Here is a 22,639-nt window from a genome sequence, read left to right on the forward strand (position 1 = left end):
CACGTTGTTAATTTGCTCCAACTAACATCTGGCCTGCTTTGAGAGGTGTTTGAACATTTGGATGAAACAGGACTAATTTTTTCATCAAAAACATATTCCTGGCTCAGCGGCCTAGTTTCCTCCCCCTGTTCTGATTTGTTTTCTTACTGCACTGTGAAGTTGGTAGCGTGGGTGGGACAAGATTCATGGCTTTACTTTTCCCTGGCTCACTTCTTTCTTGCTGTTGCTTTTCTTACCCATGTAGTCATGTTAGTTTTATTTTTTTTTCACTTTTGGTTAATACATTTTGTAAAAGGTGTTTTTTTCCCCCTAAATTGATGGGTATTTTGATGGTATTGCAGTTTCTTGAGTTTAAGGTGAGTGTTAAAATTATAATATATTCCTGGTATTTCTAGAGCAGAATTTTCAGCTCAGCCTTTGCTACAGTTCTTTGGATTTCCATCATATCTCAGAATAAAAGCAACCTGTCATATTTGTGCAGCAGATATTTCCTCATACCAAATAAAAATAAAACTATAATTTTAATATATTTGACTATGCTATGATATTTGGGCCTCTCAACTGCCATGCCCTGTCTATTTTGGCTGAAAATTAAACAGGCAGAGCTGTGACCAAGTTCAAAGACTGAGAATGGATTTTTAGTTGATAGACCAGCTAGCTAGTTGGTAGGTTTTTCCTCTATTTTTTTGCCAGAATTTTGCTTTGGAAAACATTTCACAATATTTATGCCTCTCCTTCACTCTTCCCACAAGTGTATCTTGCTTGTTTGTTTCATTGTTGACATTAATATTTTTGTTTGGTTAGTTTACATCTCCCTGTCTGCAGCGCTTCCTTTTAAGAGTTGGAAATTTTCATCATTTCCTAATATTGTGCCACTTGCATGATCAGTGTAAAAGTCCATGTATAGAGTACTCAATACGTAGGAACGCAGAACTGAATTTCAGTCCTTTACATAATTGTTGGTAGATTATGCATTCCAGTGTATTAAACACTAAGTTTCAGTCTACCATTAATGATGATTTCTGGCATAGGGGAAGATTAATTTAAAATTAATTTGTAAAAGATCACTGGCTGGCAGAACAGTGTTGTACACATCTGCAGGGACTTGCTGCTTTTCATATTACCAAACTGAACAGCGTCACAGTAACAAGCACTATAGAAAAGACAAAGTAGATGAGGCTATGCCTCCGCCTAATGGCAAAACATCATTCCCTGTTAGCACAGTAGGTCGAGAGAAACTGCATATGTAAGTCAGTAAAGCTTTTGAAAGAGAAAACTTTAAAAACTTCTACTGATTATCATAGTGGGTTTACTTGATTTGCTGTTACAAATATAACAACCCAAGACAGTCAAATTCCTATTATCAATATGAAAATGTGAAATGTTTCTTATTACATAGGCTCTACGTAATACTTCAGAATCAGAGATAAATCTCTTTATTTTACAGTGGTCCTTTCATGGTGCAAGACTGATTTCTTGCTTCACGTTCAAAAGGCAGGAGCTGAGAAAGTAGTTCTGACCTGATCTGGGGAAGGTTTTCTTTTCTCTGGCTGATCTGTATTCATATCAACTTTTTCCAAGCAGAGAAGCAGGTGCTCGCTTTGCTAAATTTTAATGTCATCTTCAATGAGATTCTGGCTTACGGTATGTCCTAGGAGGTTTGTCAATAGATTTATTCATATGCCATTTGGGTACTTTTATTAATGCTTTTAGCCTTGTGGAACAAAGTTGTTGATCTCATTTTATACTTAATTGTGGTAGGATGCAAAAAGTAATGTTGAACATATTGAAAATTTAAGTTCCTTTTTTTTAGAGGATGGCATGGGTAATACTCTGGATGGTTTAAGTTGCAGTCGCAAATACATGCTGTTAGCTAAAGGTACCCACTTAGAATATGCTATGGCTCTGAGCTGGTTATGGATGACACACATTTTGTTTACAGAAAGCTTCTCTTGAAAGGGTCTCATTAGAGTTAATAGTGTTTTGTAACCATCTGTGGCTTTGAAGTACAAAATGACTTGACCAAAATTGCTCTTGAAGCAATAGTGAATGGGAGCGTGGAGACATTCAGGAGAACAAGAGTCCAGCAGCAAGTGAAATTGTTGCTGTACAGAGGATGCCACTGTTTTGAAAAGGAAATTGAGAGTAGGAAAAGGGTTACAGCTGCACGTCAACAGAAGTTGGCTTATGTCAGTAGGTTACCTCTTTGGTATGTCTTGGGATAATAGTACCATTCTTTCCCGCAATCTGAAACACTTCAGTTGTCAGTGTAAGTGGATATCGACACAGCGTACTTCTCCTTGGCTGTGAGCAATCTGATGTAGTTCTTACCCCATGTGAAACACTCTGCAATTGAAAATGTATATGGGGTCCAGATTTTACCAAATAAACCTTTCCAGTTTCTTTCTGCCAAAAGTTCAAGCCAAGAAAATACACCACTCCCATAATAATCTAAGGTGCTATTTAATATACTTTTATCATACTCCTTCCAGTTTTCACACTCATTTAGGCATTTGAGTGACTCCTTCAAGAAGCACCACAGATTGTACAGTTTCCTTGTACACAGCGTGACAAACAAACACACAGCAAGAACCCTACAGTTCCTGTTTGTCTACAAAGGTACTAATTTTTATATGCTCATAGTTTTCCCTTGTGTAAATAAAATGCGTGCCTGGAAACAAATGTCCTAGGAAACCAGGCTGGGAACATTTATTTCAGTAAATTATTGATTTCCTCAAAAAGTTGGCATTGATACTTGAATGGACCACAGCTAATTGCACTGATAATTTCCTTCCTTTTCTCTCATCAAGGATTTACATTGAAATAAAGCTTACCAGCAACTTTAGTTATGTATGTATTTACTGTTTAAATGGAGCTGAAAGCACTACATCAAAGTATGACCCTTTCCCTGAATATGTTCCCCCAGTGCCAGACTATGAAGTTTGCGTTATTGTATAATCAGATGGGTAATGATAGGTCAGACTTGGTGGGACCCAGAGCAACACTAGCACCAGATAAGATGGTTATGACTCGATGGGGGCCCTGGGGAGGCTGTTGACCGTGGAGAACCGTGCCTGCTGGTAGACGAGGTATAGTTGGTGTAATGGGATTGCTTGCAGTCCCATCATTTGTGAAAACTACAGGATGCTTTAAACAGTTGGCACAAGGTGAAGCAGTTTTAAGGCTACATTAATTTACACCAAAATATTGGACTGATACAGAGCTGGCTCAGGATCAGAGGAGAATGAAAGCAGTTTATTCTGTTCATCTGTATGTGCTCCGTGTATGACATATATATGTATTAATACTGCTTGACATTTTTATATTTTTGTATTGAAAGGATGAATAGCTCTAGAGTATTTTACTGCTATTACTTTATTTCTCATATTTAGTTTTTTATTTCCATAGATGGAATAAACTGATCTTGATAGCAGTTGACTGCATTTCTGTGCTCTATCAGGTTAACGCTGTTGACAGTGTGCTATTTGACTTTTGCTGCAATGTGGTGGTGTTTTGTCTGTAATATTTAATCTCAGTGTTTCCTAAAAAGTGGTCTAAGTTTAATGCATGCCTATAATAATATATATATAGAAAAGGAATAGCTTGATTGTGTTTGTCCAGAACTGAAAGCAAAAAAATAACTTTTTTTTAGAGTTGCCAAAAAACCTAAGATAGAAATGGCAAACTAGGCCTTTGCAGTGAAATCTGGAAACTTGAATAGGATGTTTTAGTTTCCATAAAGCTATGGTATAAAGACATATTTTAAACTGTAGAATGGGACCTAGATAATGGAAAACCACCTAATTGTTCCTTATTATGAATAAGATGTTTTAATATCTTCAAAATGGTAAGGTTTTTTATCCTCAATATTTAAATAATTTTAAGTATCGGAGTCAAATTGCATGATAAAGATGTATTTAAATTCTATTCCAATACCTTTGTTAATCGTAAAAGAAGAAAAACATTAAAAAAAGAGCTGAATTGACACATAGGCAAACTGAGAACTTTCAGATATTCAGCACAGATGAGTGCGTGTGTTGCATCTTTGTTTTCTTGCCTTTCTGGTAAGATACAGTAATACCTAAAGGGGTTAGGTAGCTGGCAAGAAAGATGTTAGCAGCAACGTACTTGAGGCCACAGTGCTAGGGTGATGGAATAACAAGGAGCTACTGCCATGTGGGAAGGAAAGGATTACTTAAGCATTGAATTATTAGGCATCTAGCTAGATGTGTATGCATTCTTACTTTGTTAATCTCCATATCACCTCCTTCAGTGGGATAAGCCCCCAAACAGAGGTCTTGCCACATTGTGAAATCCTATTCTCAACAACTCTCCCTGTATTTTTATTCCTAGCCTACAGTTCCTGCTAAATATGCATATACTTATTTGAATATGTGACCAGCTTGGTTATATCAATGTATGTGCCAGGCCTAAGATGCTTTTTGATTGTGCAGCTAGAAAAACAGAAAGAAGACAGTGAGATATGGATGTTTAGGGAATCGGTGTGCCCTTCCTGGAATAGCTGCTTCTCTACAAGCTCCTGCTTTGCAAATTCCTGCTGTCCCTCTGCAGGAACAATTCAGTCCATAACAGATGTGCTCCGTTCAGTCTTGCCCCAGTAGAAATCAACAGATAAATTCACACAGTTTTCACAAACAGTAAAAACATGAGGAGCGGGATCTGCTGTGCACTGTTTCTTTCGATAGATCCTCCTATTCCGCTTACAAATACTTAGTCAGATGCCTCCAGAGCCAACTGGAGTCAAAGTTTGAGTTTAAAGATAGCTGTGCACTACAGATGGGAGTAGTCTCACTAATTTTTGTCATCTAAAAATTAGGAAACTAATTTAAACTAGTCCTCTAGGTTGCTTTTGTCGTTCTTGAAAGGCACCTTCAGAGATGAATTAATTTTTCCTGTATTAGGCTCCTGCATGAGTTAAACTGCTTCATAGTTTTGTGTTTCTCTGGGCGTGGATTGTTGATGAAGCCTAGAATGTCACCTGGGGCTAGATGCCTGCATTTTGGATGAAATTATCTTGTACCTGAATATTACTGACTTGAAATGATCAGACATATTTATTTCCATGCCAGACAAACTTGTTATGATGCATGTATAAATGGAACATGCATAAATAGATATGCAAAACCCAGAAATATTGAAGCATAGCTTTGCGAAGTATATATTCTTTGATATATTCCATTGCAATACGTTGGTGTGTTGATCTGAGCTGCTCAGGTATGGGAGCAGTGGGAGGGCACAAGAGGACTGAGCTGGGAGTGCGTGCCATTCCCCACTGTTCCAGAGGTTCCTTCCTGTGTAAACGCCCACTGCTATTGCTCCCCTTCATCCTCCGAGTCATTAAGCTCTGGCTGACTGACTCGCATGATGTGCCTGTGGGTGGTGACATTCCTTCCCCACCATGGTTAGTCACCTCAAGTCCTGTACCTCAGTGCTTCCCCTGAGTCACCCTGTGGCCTCAGTGCTACCCCTGTCCCGAGAGATCTCTTCCCAGCTTTTGCATGCTTCTGGAATGCTGGGCTTTGTCTGCATGCCTTGAACTGATTTTGATGCCTGGCAAAGGTGACAGTGTTAGGGAAAGTAGGTCATACCACCTAATTCCAAATGAAAAAGGATTAGAGCAGCACAAGGTTTTGAATGGCATTAGCAAAGCAGTTGATCCAATGTAGAAACAACTCAGCTTTTAAAGTACCTGCAGACAAGACATGGCATCAGATACTCATTAGTGCCATAAGCTTACAATGAGCTGTGATGAACACTTCCATTTGTGCAGCAGTGCCAAAGGGAGATTTGGTTGGTTTAGCTCCAGGCCCTAGTTCTTACCCTAAATACAAAAATCCTTCTGTTTATATGTTGTCTTCAGTGAAGCTATTTCTGATTTCTTGTGGTATAGGTAGGAGGAGGCCAAACCCCAGAAATTTTAGTGAAAGATCCAAATGAAAACAGATGAATGCATTTTAATTCCTTTGTGAGGAGAGGGATGTTACTTATTTTTTGCATCAGTATATGCTGTAGTTGGATATTCTTGATGGAAGTGAAGAGGATGTTGCTTGTGCTTGGTGTGATGACAGTGGGTGTTCTGGTAAATGGTTTTGCTGAAGTACATTGGTAACTCTTTGATGTGAACACCTAGTAAAAATTTCAAATCTTACTCGCAGAAGAAGGAAAAAAAGGAGAATTTTTTAAATGCTATTTTCTGCCTTACATTGAACTTACAACACCCTTCTATCTTAAAAGGAAAAAAACCAACAACCAACCAACAAATAATCTGGGGCAATCTCCTTGCCCATATCCTGAGATTGTTTCAGCCATAACCTTAACATGAAATGTTTATTTATTCTGCACATTGATACCACTCTAGTTATTCTGTCATTTTTTAATTTATTTTTTTTTTTTATTGCTGCAGTGGTTTTTTTGTTCTTGAGTTTTGTCTCTGCTTCTTCTAGTCCACTCTTTTTTGTTTTTCTTTGTCTATCATCGCATCCAAAACAATTTTAAGAAAGTCGTTCTGCCAAACTTATTTGAATCTCTGAGAGGCCTTCCATTTGCCTTTGCTCCAAGCAAAACTATGCTTAGCTGTCTTTTAGAGATATACCTTATCTCTTAATTTAGAGATATCTTCAGAGAGACATCGTAAGAGATGTCAGCCTTATCTCAAGGGAAAAAAACAGTGATGAAACCTTTGATATAAGGATCTTTGATGAAAGTGTATCTTCTTTCCTAATTGTTTTCTTTCTTAGTTCTCAATATTTGGTACCATATGGAACACTCCCTCCTTGTGTATTAATACTTACAACACATCATACATGAGACAGTGGACTGCTTTTTAAGGTCTGTGAAACATAGTTAAAAAATGCTTACTGTAAGTATGCCTACATTACTATACAGAATACAGGATGATGTTTTGAGGTCAGCAAAGTTTTTGAGAGCCACTTTTTTTCTGGCTTAAGAGCAAGACCATATACAAGTTCTGTTCTTACTGCAGTGTCATAACTCCTGAACTTTCTCATCAGAGAAGGGTATGATGAGAAGTGCTGTTAGTTCTTTTCCTTTTTCTTATCTCTTAGGTGCTTTCTGTATTTATGTGCAGCTACTGCTTTTGATGTGAATAGGTTGTTGTATCTGCTTCCAGGTAATTATGGCTGTATGGTTTTTTTAGAAGTATTTGTCCCTCAGATTACCTTATTGAATGTGTTAAAGGAACTAAGTGACAAAGGCAAAGTCATAGCAAAAATAATCTTTCACGCAAAACAAGGAGAAGTAATTATTAGAAAATATTTTCTATCTTGGTTCTGTCCAGGCTGAGGGCAGTTTATTCTTCCCAAAGCTGAGGGAAGAGAGTAAGACAAAAGGGCATCCTGAAGCTTAAAGATGATCTTAAGGAGAAGCACCACTAAGAGCTGGTAGGTACAGGAGGGCACAAATATAATAAATACTATTTTTAAAGGTTGTTGAGGCTTTTTACAAAAGCCACTGTGGTGTTCAAAGGGGCAGAGTGCTTCCAATCCACTTCCTCAGGAGAGCTGAATACAGAGGTCCTGCAGTTTCAGAATCCCCATGGACTGCTTCAGGGTTTAAGAGGCTATTTCTCGTGCAAGGCGCACATGGGCAGGTTTAGAGTGGACCTGGCCATGTTGTGTCTGGCATAGGTCTCTAAAAACTCCACAGTCACAGTGACAGGAGGCCAAGAGCCAGCACCATCCAGCCAGGAATAAAGAACAGCCTGAAGTGACTTTACAAATGCTTTCAAGGAACATTGAAAACTTAGGCAATGGAAAAAAGAAAACTGTTTGTTGCTTTAAGCTTTTGTTCTGCCTCCTGACTTTGAGTGAATAAATACACGATGCTTGTTTAGAAGTGTTTGGGTTACCCTGCAAACTGAGATTCTGACAGATTTCCACAAAAAAGGCTTGCTTGTGCAAAATTCAGATGGTCCAGTCAGTTGAATAAATGGCATAAGAAACTGGGAAAGGCATAACTAGTCTGGGGTGTTTGAACTGCATGTTCCCATGAAGGGCACTGAGGGGTGTGCACACAGCAGAGGACTTGCACAACCCTACAAGTTCTGCTCCAACATCACACCTTCCCTAATTTTTGTAGTCTCTGTGCACATGGCCTTGGTATTCGTTCAGTTGTTAGATTTGTCATGACCTCTGCTTATATAGTGTGTATTCAATGATTGGAATAAATGTAGCTAAAACAATTAAATAATAACCTACCTACTATCCACCTGTGGACTTCAGAAATTTTCTCAAGTCTTGAACTTCTTCTTGTGTCCTTAGGTTTTCATAGCACAAGCTAAAACAACCCATCCAAATGCAAAGTATATGTTGTGGGGTTTTGTGCTCTTTAGAAAAAATCGTTGCCTAATAGTTGCCTAATGACTGCTGAAGGGCATCTGTGAACCTCTCATGTAAACTTAAGTTTAAGTAACTTACAAGGAAACTCGTAAACATCTGTTTTGCAAAGAGTGGACAACATGTAATTATATGTACATGCTATCATTTTAAAATAACCTTTGCTTCACATCAGACAAATTCAGATGGGTTTCTTACTATGTGGACAGTTTTTCGGTTGAATATCATTGCAAGGCTGATTATGCAGCATTGTCATGTGCCCTCTGTATCACTGTGGCTGTTGTGTGACCAGAATTTGGACCATGCTAACACAATTAACTGAAATATACTGTTCTTAAGATAATTATTTACAGTACTGTGTTGTATCACCAAGTGTCATTGCGAACATTTTAAAAACCATTTTTAGGATAGAATATTTTTAAATGGCTTACAATACAGGACCCTTTATCATTCATATGCTAGATCATGTATTTTACTACAATATTTTCAGACATTTTACAGTGTTCCTTGGGGATCCAAATCCTGCAAGTTTGTTTGACATGTACCGAAGTCACCTGTTCTGCACTGTGATAAATAACTCTTTATAAGAAAATACTTCTGTGGATTTGAAGTTGAAGAAATACAGTACATTCATCTACACAACGAAGGGATACATATTTTGCAAGAGACTCACTTAAATCTATTTAGGCTAGCTGGGATTGTTTGACTAAAAAAGAACACGCTAGAGAAGCCAGTTGCCCACTTTCATTCTTTTTTAATGTATGAAACATCTTTTTCAGTCAAAGAGGCATAGATGAAACTTAAGTGGTACAGCAGATTCTAAATCAGAGCTTGAGACTTAAACGAGTTTTGCTGCTGGGACTCAGGAATAATTATTAAGGCAGATAATGCCAATACCATTTATAATCTGTAACAAGATAATGATAGGAACATAAAATGAAGCATTGAAGTAAGTATGGCTTTTTATTACTGATGGTGAAGTAACATGAACGTGCCCAGGGAAGTTGAGAGCAAAGCCACCTGGTGCAATGCTTGAGAAGCCTTTCTGTGGGACTGCACAACTTAAGAGGTACATCAGTTTGATAAAATTCCAAACTGCTCTTTCCACTCTAACTTGTAGTTCCCAAATGTATAAATTCTTAAGAAGAAGAAAAAATAAAAAGGGGAATAAAAATGTATTTGGGTTCTATATGTGTTCGGGAAGTTCCTTCAAAACATTTCTCGGTACATTTCCATCTGAAATGAGAGACATTCAAGTCCTACTAAAAAAGGCAGTGCTCTATTTTCAGAGGCCTTCAAGAACAACTGTAAGAATTGAAGGAAAAACTTGTTTTAAGGACTGTTCTGTTCCATACTTATTTTATGCACTAAATAATGTAGTAAATGGTTGGACTTTTAACAAAGGATATCCTTTCTGCAGTAATTTCTGAAATATGAAATATGACCTTCCCTCCTCCTCCAAAGAATTTATGTTCCTGTGACCTACCTTGCTTGCATTTTAGGTGCCTATATCCATCATTCTCATCCTCAGAACTCCCACTCAGCAGCTGCCTATTTTGGCAGCACTTATAGTCTGTCTATAGCCATCCCCGGTTTTTACATTATGGATCTGTACAGACATGAAATTGTACTTTTGAGAACACTCAGAAGCAGCGTTGGCTCAACAGAGTCAAGCACCTTACCAGCAAAGTTTATTTAAAGGGCAGGTGAAATAAGCACCTGCCTACTGTAACAAAAAGTTAGAGCTGGCAAAAAACCCCACACTCAACAACCCAGTGTTCCAAAATAAAGTATTTATTATTCATTGGCAATAATTGTTTCCTGGTTTAAAAAAAAAAAAAACAACCCAAAAAAACAAACCAAAAACAAACAGCCAACAAACCAACAAAAAAACAAAACACCAAAAAAAACCCCAACCAAACAAAAAACCCAAAAAAAACCCAAACCAACAACAACAAAAAAAACCCAAAACCAAAACTAGCATGATTGAATTATTTTTCTTCTTATTTTATCAGGTAGTTAGAAGGGTAATGGGAAAGGTCAAAGAGAGTAGTTTTGCTTTTTCTGAAGAAGCAGACAAAATGGAGAGCTGTTAATGGAAGTCCCCAAAGTAATAGTCCACTTGCTTCTGTACAGTTAAAGCAGCTGTGTGGGCTCTCCTGGAGTGCCAGCCTTCTCAGACAGTTGCCTGAGCTGGTGGTGCCATTAGTACCATCCTGCACCACAGTCCAGGAAAACAACTGAGCACATAGTGAGATGGGAGACAAGGTGATTAGCTACTGGTTTAGGGACTCATTTGAGAGGAGACAGGATGCTGCTTTTACTATAACCATTTCTGTTCCTCACTTACATTAGTAGGACAAAATACAGAAAGGGTCTTGGAAGGAAGGGCTGGAGCACAATCTCTGTCCAAAATGAGTGCTGTAATCTTTAGCCAGCAGTGTTATTTTGTTTGTGTTTTCAGTGAGTCCCTTTCTTCTTCATCCTCTGCTTCCTGCTCACAGCTTCCCAAATCGTGAATTATTTTCTTCATAGTGGTGTGGCTGCAATGAGAGTATGCCCTTCCTAATCCTTTACAGAAGTCTTTAGTCCCAAGGGCTGATTGCGTGGGAGGTAGAAGATACGGATTTAATTACATTTGAAGGCAGTGGCCCTTTAAAGTGAGCTGGTCGATCCCTAGCCTTAATTTCTAGTCTGTTATCCAAGAGACGGTATCACTAGAATATGTATTTTAAAAGGAAACACAGGACAGCAAGTGAAGAGTTGCAGATGAGGAGAACAATTCCTTGAGGAAGAGGGTGGTGGGTGTCCTGTGTACAGCCAGTCATGGGAACCCAGAGAACAGACCTCAAACACAAAAGCACCAACTGTTTTGTGTCATAAGAGATATGGATTTGGCCTTGAAGTAAGAAAACCCCTCACTGTACGCCTGGAGCTAATAGTATCATTTGTACTTACATGTCAGGTGGTGGCTATAGGAGGGAAGAAAAACAAAAATGTCAGGTAGTTGCTGAGCTTCCATTTTCACACAGCTCTCTCCTTTCTTTTCTTCAGGTATCAGCCTCTTGCTATTCTAGCTATGTAGTAGACTCCAAACAGATCACTTGATTTGTATTTGTCTGTGCCTGGAGTGAGTGACAACAAACCCTTCAGTTTGCATGTATGCCCACGACTTGGAAGTGTTTTCCAGCGTTCGGTCCCACATTGTCTAGTCATTTATTTCTGTCAGAAAATTCATGTCATTTTATTGTGATATAACACTAAGAAGGAAAAAATCCGCATTGTGTTTGTAGGAGGACAGAGATCTAGATGTCATGGTTTGGATGCTCATTTGAAGCAATAGAGTCCAATGCTCAGGCAAAGGTGTGTGTGTGTGAGCAGAGCTTAAACCTCACTTGCCTCAAAGCCTCAATAACTAACTTGAATGTTCACTTCTGTCAGGGCTTATCTGTATGTAAGACAACTTCAGGTCATTATCCATCTTAGTAATTATCCATTATCTAAACTTCTTTGGAATTCAGACCTGAAGTTCACATATCAGTATGTCAGTATTCAGCATAAGAACGTGCTAGTTTGGTATTAAAAAATTCTTTAATTAGAAGTGGTGCATTTAACTGTTGCTGGATTGATTTTCTGGGGTTTTTTTGTGCCAATAGGAGTAGATCTTGATGTTGCTATTTTAATACTGATCTAAGAGGCATTTTTCATTGTTTTCACAAATAAATTGTAGGTGGAAAAGTTTTAAATGATGAATCACGTATTTTTGATGATACTTTGAGGAACACTGTAGTCCTATAGAAGTGTGTAGCAGAACACAAAAGGTGGGTAATATGTCAGATTTGCATGGGAGACTGCAGATTGAACACAGATGGAAGACAGTTCCCAGATCATAAGGACCTCCCTTCTTGAGATGCTGCCATTTTCATGTGATGTGCAGCCAGAGCCTTCACTAGAGGTGTTTAGGCAGATTCCCCTTTTACAATAGAAAGGACGAGTGTTCAGAACATTTTTAGTACAAGTCCAGAATCTTTTTCTTTCCATTGTATGATCCTTCCAGATCTGGTTGTGTTTTAAAAGCTGTATATGAGGCAGGTCTTTTGTTAAGAAATGAGGAAGATTATAATATTTAATCTCATTTGGGATGAAAAGCCTTCTGTTTTCAAAACTATGATAAGATTATTATATTCTCTTTGCTATTTAGGATTACTGACTGGCAAAATTTACTTCATACATAAAATCTATTGTTTTGGATGAATGTTAATTTAAGTATTATCATCATCAGAATGGGCAGGCCTTTATTATGGACAGTGCTTTCAATGGTGGCCAAAGTGGCATTCTGTTTTACTGAGCTTAACTTAGTCTTTCAAGCCCTGTAACACTGTCTTTCATTGCTTGAACTGAGGAAGTATGTGTGTAGGCTATCATCTGTGTAAGTATAATTTCCCTAAGCTTCAGCTAGGTAGCAAAAGGCAAAATGGTTGTGGACATGTGACCATTAGCACTCACGCATTCACCACCAAGACCTATTTTAACAGAAATTAATGACAGTAAAAGGGGCTCAGATCACTTACACCTGAAATCATTAATGTATTTATTTAATATTAATGTTGCATTACCTTTAGCACCTCACTGGTGTGCTGAATGTGTGCAACATATTTATTCATATTAAAATCAGAGTTGGTGACAAACAACTTTTAAACATCAAAGTCCAGATAAAATCATGCAGGAGTTAAAGTGTCTTTTTATAAAAAGTGTAGCTCAAAAAGTAAACAGTTTATTTTGTTTATTTTGATTTGCAAAGCTATTCTTCCACATGAGGAAACCAGACAATTCAAATGAGTTTCTAAGCCTCAAAAAGTACAAGCTAGAGGGAGACTTTGTATTTAAAGTCCATTGCGATCTTATTTGCCACTGTTTTCTCACAAGAAAAGAACAAAAGTATGTCTTAATATTTTTGCATCTTCATAGATCGAGAAATTTGCCTTTCTGCACTTAAAAAGAAGTGCTGGAAAAGAGGGTTATTTTGTTCCTTGGGCCAAGTTCTTTAATGGCAAATCACAGTGTGGAAAGAATGCATCTGTCCAAGTTATAAATCCTTAAAACGAGCTCTGATGGAAAATCTGGAGTAGTTTCACAGGGGAATCTCCTCAACTTCATGTGAGGAGCCCCACTGCTGCTTTTCTAAAGCAGGTGCCCAGTCCATCTAGGAATGGTCTGGTTGATACCCAAGAGTGGCTTCTTGCTCATGAACAAAACAGGCATCAACAAAGCAGGGATGTTTTTGTTCTGCAAATTACTTCATGATTCCCAGTCAGGCCTGAGACGGTTGAAGTTTTTTCTCTGTTCTTCTGTGTTGTGATACTGGTGAGCCACAAAGGAAATCTTTGTGCAAAACTCAGTTCATATTTCCCTTTACTTTTAAAAACTTGACTTTACTTACTGTGGTTTTATTTACTAAAGTGAATGCAGGACTGGTCATGAAACTTATCCTGGCAGTGACACGTATGGGACGTAAGATTCATACAGGTTTAAAGTATAGGAAGTCTCATTCAGGGGAATGGAATGGGGCCTCTGGTGGAGGGCCATCATTGCTATTGCTGTCCTAGATGCCCAGAAAAGTGCAAATATGGCTTTCTTTTTATGATTCTTCCTTTGGACAGGCACAGGTGTTCCTTCCCATATCAGCTGTTTCTTCCAAGGGAGAACTCTTTAGCCAGAAACTGTCAGAGACAGCCATGGCCCAAGCTTTGGCAGGCTTGGATGATGTTAAAGTGTGTGTACACATACAGGAGAGAGAGGGAATTTCATATATTTCAGTTAGTTTATTTAAATTAGAGAATGCTGGCATTGTCCTTTTGACCAAATTAATTTCTTCACACATCCCTGCTATGAAGACCAAAGCATGTTCTCTTATATCTGTCACTACTGTAGCATCACACCAGCTTACAGAAGCATCTCAGTGTGTCTCACCATTCAGGACAGTCAGCAGCTTTGTCTATCACATACGCCCTCTCCATCATCACTTCTGGGATACATGTATGTCAACATTAGTGGGAAAGCTTTCTTTGTAAGGAAAACCAGTTTGGTACTAAGGAACCAGAATCTAAGGTACACATTTTGGGGATGGAGGGTTACTTGGATTAGTTCTCCTTTTGTTGCACGGACTAAATGCTGGTTCGTGAATGCAGTGCATTCAGCGTGCTCTTGAAGCATATCTCTCCATTTCATTTCAAGTGAAGGGGATCTCTGAGAGAGCACAAGTGACAGGAGACTGTGACAGGAGACTGCCTTTAGAAACACACTCCTTATCTGAACTAAAATGCTAAGACAGATTCACTTTCTGAGTGATGTCTCCAGGTGTGACACACCCAGCAGAGAATCCTGGTCTTCCTCACTCTAGTAAAATTGAGATACTAGATTTAATCAATGTTTTATGTAAAAGCTGCATTGAATATGTCCTGTATTTTATTGTAATTTTACTAAACAGATGCTGAAATATACTTTAAAATTAAAAAAAATATATCTAAGAAATAATTCCATGCTGTACAGGCAACTAGATGGAGTATTTATAACAGAAAGTATCAAGGTCGATTGTTTTGGAGCATTGCTTTGTGTGGCACTGTAGTACTGTCTCCTGTTAATTCAGGAAGCTCGAGGCCAATATTAATAACGGCGGTGGTGTCGCTCCCTTGGCAAGTACCGCTGCCCAGCAGCAGAAGTCTGCAGAGAGGCGCTGGCTGGTTGGGTCCTAGTCAGCTGCAGGATGAGTATCTGGCTCCTTCCTGCGGTACGTTATTGCTATTGCACAGGACCGAAGAGTAGCTGTAGTCAGCCAGTAAACAACGATTAAACTAAAGCAAATAGGTGTGATTCTTCTAAAAGGATGAATGAGCCCTTTCATTCTATAAAGAGTTAAGTTTTTAGCTAGGCAATAAACAAATTACTTAGCAAACCTTACACACAAATACATACTCAAAGAGGCTTATACTGTTAGCTTTTGTCTGGCACAGATGCATCAAAAGCCTTGCCCATGTGCCATTAGTGAATACTGGCCTCAAACACATGTATGCAATTAATTCTGAGTTGGGATTTGGGAAGAAATAGGAAGAAAGAGAGTACATTAAGTCAGTACAAATGTTACTTAGGTGATCATATCACAAACTGTAAGTGAAACTTGGAAATATAAACCACCCCCCTTAAAGCTGGGTAAGTCATCTAAATCTTGCCAGTGATTGTTGAAGAGTATTGTTTCTATTCATTTTCTTAGCTGGGATTAGTGAAGTTTTATTTAATTGTATTTTTATCTGAAAATCACTGAGTAGTGTTGATGGATACATGCTGCTATTTACAAAATAGAATTGTACTATAGGGATTCTGACATTTTGGTTAATTGGTATGTATCTTTCTAAATGGTTTTTATTCCTTAACTCATAATTGTTCTCATTTGCTCAGTGGGATTCAGAAACAGGGTTTGTGGAATGTCATTTAATACTCATTTCATTTTGTTAAATGAAATGCATTGACTTCCCGCTTGCCTATAAATTAAGTCATTCTAGTTTCATTTTCTGGACATATATTTTTAATTGTGCAAATATTTTTTCTTCTCATGTAATTTGCCTAATGTTACAAAAAGTGCCACCCCAGATCCCAGCTTTATTTATAGCAAATGAGTTTCAGTGTGTTTTCTAAAGTCAGTTAAAGCCAGACATAAATTAGATTCTTGATCTGTCTCTTATGACAGTCTAAATGTGAACCATTGTTTTCAAAGTTAGCCCTTTTCCTTGCTAAGTGCAGGACTGAAACTAATAAATTATTCTTTTGCAACCCAGAGAAATAACCTTCAATAAGAAAATACTTATCAGTCAGATCCTGCCTTCCAGTTGAGTTTCCCTTGGTGTAGAGGCAGTGGGAAGGAGAAGGCATCTCATTGCAATATGATTTCCTCGCTCTATTCTAACATTAGTCGATGTGTTGCCCAGCTTCTCTTTATAAATACAAACAGCTTCAGGGACACTCCAACATGTGTTTTTCTACCCACAATTTATTAGCCAAGAATAGCTACGTTGAAATAGAGTTGTGGTCATGCCCTTTTCTTTGGCAAATCCTCTTCATCAGGGGCTCTGGGACTTGTGTAGGCTCTGGTGGGTATTCAGCATCCAGGGTAGGCCACACACTGGAAAACAGCCCAGGAAACAGATATACAGCCGTTACGGCCCATTTGTAGCATACAGGAGAATAACAGAAACAAGTCATCAATCTCTTCCTCTATAGGCATGATTTGAATGAGCATCTATGGGTGAAAAGCTCTAAGTGCTATATGCTACCAATTGTCTCCAATGGCAACATTTTAAGCAGAGTAAATACGTTACACTGGATAGTCACATGGCCCTTTTATTAAGGTAACAGTGCCATATTTCCACTTTGGCTGACTTAAAATCCTGTTGTTGGGGCCTTGTAATATTTTCTTTTCCTCTTATTCCAAATGTTTAAAGAAAAAAGAAAAGGATTATGAAACGTGTTGATGTAACCCACACATAGAATAAAAGACAATCCTTCTGTGCTAAAAAGTGGTATTGTGTATTGCTGTGAAGCATTGCAACCCAGGTATACTTCTAGCAACATATTTTGTGATGGGTAACTTTTCTTTCTATTTCTCCAGCCCTTGTTTGCTACAAGAGGAAAGAAAAATCTGTGGAAATCTTGCTGTTGCCTACAGATTCCTCTTAGGAAATGGAATTCTTAAAAAATTTGAGTTTTGAAAAATCTCCCTTACACCCAAAAGTATTAGGATAGTATCGTGCACAGAAGAGAACATGAGAGTGAGCACTGGGGGACAGCATTTCAATTATTTTGTGCTAATGAATGAGGATACAGTTGTCTCGTAGAGACTAATTTAAAGGACAAGTGATGAGAACTGGGTTCTATCTGCTTATTCCCACATATTTAGGAAGGAAATTTTCATATAGCAGACAAATTTTGAAGTATTTTTCAAATATAACCTATCCTCCTAAATGGCATGAAAATCTGTCATGAGGTCTTGGCATAACTCAGTTGGCAGCAACTGTTGTTCTTCCCAAACAGCAGCATTGGCACATAAGGGAGTGACAGAGGCATACTCTAAGTATGGAAAGCTGTCTTCTCAATAGCGACAGAAGACCATTTTCAGATCTGAAACTCTATATTCTGCAGCAAGCAAACAAAAGTATGCAGAAGGATCCCGATTCTTGGAATATGGATTTTCCCACCAAGTCTATTTATAAAACTACCCAATAAAAAAGCATATAGAAGAAATGATTTCGACTCAGAATATCTGGGTTGTATTCCCAGCTCTGTTTGCCCTTCAGGGAGCCACATTAAAAAAAAAAAACAAACAACAAAAAACAACAAAAACCCCCAAAAAACAATCCTTCAAGAAAGCCTTTATACCTCAGTTTCCCTACATCTAACCTACATCTACAGAAATAATAAATAGTAGGTGTGATCTCATTTGTGTCTGGAAAGCATGTTTTGCTGATTTAGTGGAAGGCACTAGCAAAGTGTCGTGCATTATTATTGCATTAGGCTGACTGTACTGAAATCCATCAGTCATTTCCCACTTGGCACTGATTGTGGGTGGTAACATTTCTGTATTAGTCTTAAAGAGGATGCACTTAGTATTAGTATTAATTATTATATATATTAATTATATATGTATTAGTCTTAAAGAGCACTGCCTGATGTATAATTACAGTTTATGATTAAAGCATTTTCTAAGAAAGGCAGTAACCTGTGAGATCCTTTCTTTCACTGTTAAACTACCGCATTACGACGTGTATTGTTTCATTACAGATCCTGCCAAGCAGCTCTACTGTGCTTCTTACAGCTATGTGTGAAGTATCGAGGTGAAGTTCATAACTATATTTGGGTATCAGAGTTTATTTCCTCTACTCTTTTGAAGGTTAGCATGACGAGCAGTTGAGGAATGCTAGGGCGAACCGTCGTTAACATGAGCAGGCTGTGCCCGGGCTCGGATTGCCCTGCTGAATCCTGTTTCGTGTCGTGAGCAGTTAAATCACCCGGCACCGGAATGAGGCTGGGACCACACAAACACAGCATCAAGTCTGTTCCATTATCACACTGCAGAGAGTGGTCCTCTGCGTCGCAGATAGCAGCACCTCTCCCACACGTTGCCAGTGGTCAAAGCCTGGCGCTGGAGTCAAATGCTCCCCAGTCCGACGTGCCTGCCCAGTGGGGCGGCAGGATCGGAAGCTGGGAGGGAAGTGAGTAAGCCAGTGGCCTGGCCCAACACTGGCTGCCAGGCAGGGTGCTGGAGCGAGCCCTGGAGAGGGGAGGAAGTGTTGCAACAACTAACACTCATGTCTGAGTTCTTCTCTGAAACAGCCTCATCATAGAAAAATCTAAGATAAGAGGATTTTTGGGAAATATTACCGCACAGTTAATGCAAGATGGAATGATCTGTTTCTAGTTCTGAAAAGAGGGGGAGCATACACAGCTCTTCCTTAGAGGTGCTCAGCACCCAGCGAAAGGGAGCACCCATAAAAAGTAGTCTGTTGCATGAAGTTACTGATTTTTTATCTTCTGATCTGCATGACTTTTCTATCCTTCTCAAACTGAGTATTATCAATGATGATGCACATTGGAGCTTTATGTTTTCCTGAGGAGTTAAACATAAAATCTCTAAGAGGTCCATAGTTACAATGATACTTAAAAACTGTGGAGGAGGGGTTCTTTCTTTCTCTATATTTACATCAGAGAATTTCATGTAAAAAGAATATAGTGGCATGTGTACATTCTTACAATTTAATATGTCTGTCTACATGCCCTTCATTTTTTACAACTGACTCCTGAGCAGTTGGGTTGATGGAAGAATGAGATGAATGAGAAGGGCATCCTATGGGGAAGGGGGGGGGGGGAAACAGAAGCAAGTGGTGATCCCTACAGAAAGGAAATTAAATGTGACATTCCACTGCCAACTGGGTGTTGGTTTGCTATATTGCCTCCGTCAACAACTCTTCACTGTTATGATTTCTTTAAGGATTTTTCTGAAGTGAAAAACCTCCTCTTTTACCATTGCCTCCTCCCAGTGCTGGTTTTCTACCGTTGCATAGCTATCAAAATACTGACCATTAGTAGAATTTCAGTATGGTGTGGATTATAAATCTTTTTTTAACAAAATACTGTTTACATTATTTATGCTTGACACTTTTAAATTAATGATGAAAGAAAATTAAGAAGGGGGTGTATGGGTGGGTCAAGTCCTTCTTTGAATACTAGATGTTTACAAAGCAGCTGCTAGAATAAAATTTCCTTGGCTGCTTAGTGAGAGGATAGTTCAAATTGTAGTCAAAATTAGGATTGGCACACCAGATTATGTGTGGGTGTGACAAGTGAAAAAGGAAATGCTTGGTAAAGTATTTTTATTTGTAATGTGAAACTAACCTAAAATAATATTAGTGGGTATTAAATTCTCTGTGTTCCAGTGGATCAGTTCATTGGAATACAGAAAATAGTTCTGCTTATAGTAATAGTCAGAGAATATTTAGATAAATCACTGAAGCTGAAATATTAGTAGCAGGGAATACATGATGCTATGGGTGTGGTATGTGTCTTTTATCATCATGATTTCATATTGTTCTAAATATGTGTTCATATAATCTTTAGAGTCTCCACAGAAGCATTCATTATATATTGTTACAGAGCTGAAGAAACACTTTCTTAGTTACAGTTGGCTTTAAAAAACATTTTAGTGGAGCCTTTCATGTCCCTCATTTGTAACAGCAAAAAAAGAGTTGGTATCTTTTCTCAGTGAAAACACAGATGACTGATGCAGGCTTCTGGGTGCAGCAGGGAAATTTAGGGCCCCCTCTAACAGCAACATCCTTTGGCTTTGGGAGAGCTGAATCTGCTTCCACAGTTTAATTCTGTGGAGTTATCTGAAGTTCTAAAGCCGTTGAGAAAGCTATGGCAAACCAGCTGGTGATCCACCTGCAGGAATATGGGAAGAAATAGGGTAGACCAAACAAGTTTTTTTGTCTCTTTTAATGAAGAGGGAGAAAATATGTGACAAAGGTACTCAGATAGCAAAGGAGTCCTTAGCATGTGAATGTGGACTGAGCACTGTGGGTGGAAAGGGAATGTTGGTTCTCTGGGTAAGAGTCTGGACTGGGAATTGCATCCATCTTCCCACCCTGGCTCTATCACAGATTTCCTTAGTGAACTAAGCAAGTAGTTAATGGCTTTGGCCTCTCTTTTTTCTGTTGACAAAGTGGGATTCTGACCCCTTCCTCCCAAGGGTCTGTGAGGTTAAATGAAAGGATGTTTATAAAGTGAGCTCATATTGTTTTTATGGAACGGGTGCAGTTTCAACATTTTCAAATAATATTCTCAGCAGAGAAAGAACCTTAGATATTACATCTACTTACACAGTGATGCTGTCTTACATATATTCTTCCTCTCACTGGTAACATCCCACAGTTGTGGGAGTTTCTGTACAAGTCCTTTTTTCTGGAGCAAGGAGGGCAGCCACAGGCACCCCACGAAAGGGGGCCAGTGCCTGCTGCCAAGGGCCACAGATACCCTCCAGCTGTGTGTCACCACCACGCCAAGCTCTGCTAGTCCAAGCTGTGTCTGTGTGCTGGGACACCCCAGAATGGTGTGAGCATCTCTTGGGGTGTACTTTTCCCTTGGTACATAGATGAAGGTGTCTGTTCCCCTTACCTCACCCTAAGTGAACCTGGTTCCCTTTGTGTGCATGCTGTCAGTGTTACCAAATGCTGGGTCTGAGTCTGTATATGCCTTATGAAATGCCTTCAACCTCTCTTTTCAACCCCACCCCCCCCCTCCTCCCTTATTTTGGAGGATGTAGTTCAGCTGGTCCTTTTCAACCTTTTGTTGATAACTGCCACTTTTGTGCTGCCTGTTGCTAAGTATTTGGTGCTGCTCAGTCTCACCCTTCTCCCCCTCCTCTTTTGGTGGAGAAAGGATGCAACATATTTCCAGAGTATATACTTACTCTAGTTCCAGCGATGAGACTACTGTACATCTGGTGCACAGTCTGCTCTGTGCACATTACAGCACACTGAACTGTAGGCGAGGGGACAAATGACCTGTCCCAGTGCAGCGGGACATGGTGACTGCTGCAGAAGGTGTCACAGAGGAATCACCAGGTGCAGGATGACCAGCAACAATCCAAAGATCTCTTACCAAAACACAGGCACATGTCTCTGCTATCACTTTCTCTTAGGCAGCCCCAGAGAGTGAAAGTTGGTGGTGGGTTGTGCATAGAGGTAGAAACACGGTGGGAGGTGGAACTGTGGTAGATGTGACTGATTTACGACAGAAGTTTCCTTTACAGTCATAAGGGGAATTTTGCTTGGTCACAGCAAGTTTGAACCCTCATGAAACAGCCTGAATCATTTGAAGTTAAAATAAAACAGAGAATGGCAGGGGGAGGTGCATGGCTGTTAAAAAGTAAAAAAAAAAAGGGGGGGGGGGCAAAAAAACAACGTTAAAATTGTTTCCTTTGGTGCTGACTTCTTAAATGGGAATGTGATACAGAATAGTTCTGGTGTGCAAGCCAACATTTGTTTTAAGAATTTTTATTGTCTTTTCTCTCTTCCCCCTCCCCCCCTTGCCCTCCCTCTCTGGTCTGCAGATTTACACTGACTGGGCTAACCACTACCTAGCAAAATCTGGCCACAAGCGGTTGATCAAGGATTTGCAACAGGACATTGCAGATGGAGTGCTGCTAGCAGAAATCATCCAGATCATCGGTAAGACCACGGCTGAGAGAAGCACTGTGGGCTAACTCCTTGCATGGGGGAATATATAATTCAAGTTGAATGTATTTAACAATAAGATGAACCCTGAATAATACAATTTGACTGGGTCCATATGTCTCTGATATTTGTGTGATTCGTCCTTGTCTTAATTAAAAAATATGTTTATGTGAGCATGTTTGGAAGTGGCTGTTTAACCATACTGTAAATGGCCAGAACTGTATCTTGCACACTTTGAATTGTCAGAAATGAACGCTCCATTAAACCATATGTCTCCCATGTGTGCATTTTGTTAGTTGGAGTGGCTCATACTTTCTGGGATGCCTTGAAACTGTATCCTGACCCTGCAAAGACAATTGTGGAAGATTTCATGTCAGCAGTTATTTTGCAGGGGCTGAAGAATTAGCAGCGACCTCCTTCGCACTTCCCCCTTTGCATGATTTGGCATGTGGAAGCAACTGCTGCTAACAAGAGTGTTGTTACTGT

At 39.1% G+C, this 22,639-nt stretch overlaps 1 protein-coding gene across 7 annotated transcripts in view; it reads left to right on the forward strand.

Annotated features, from left to right (window-relative positions):
* NAV3 (neuron navigator 3) overlaps positions 1-22,639 on the forward strand; it is a 414,479-nt gene that overhangs the window by 199,407 nt on the left and 192,433 nt on the right. For all 7 annotated transcript variants that reach the window (XM_055711535.1, XM_027808516.2, XM_027808518.2 and 4 more), the window contains exon 2: positions 22,030-22,147. In XM_055711535.1, the coding sequence (XP_055567510.1) occupies positions 22,030-22,147 (118 nt within the window). The remainder of the gene's footprint in view (positions 1-22,029; positions 22,148-22,639) is intronic.

This window comes from Falco cherrug, chromosome 5 (genome assembly GCF_023634085.1).
Source record: "Falco cherrug isolate bFalChe1 chromosome 5, bFalChe1.pri, whole genome shotgun sequence".
Taxonomy (NCBI): domain Eukaryota; kingdom Metazoa; phylum Chordata; class Aves; order Falconiformes; family Falconidae; genus Falco; species Falco cherrug.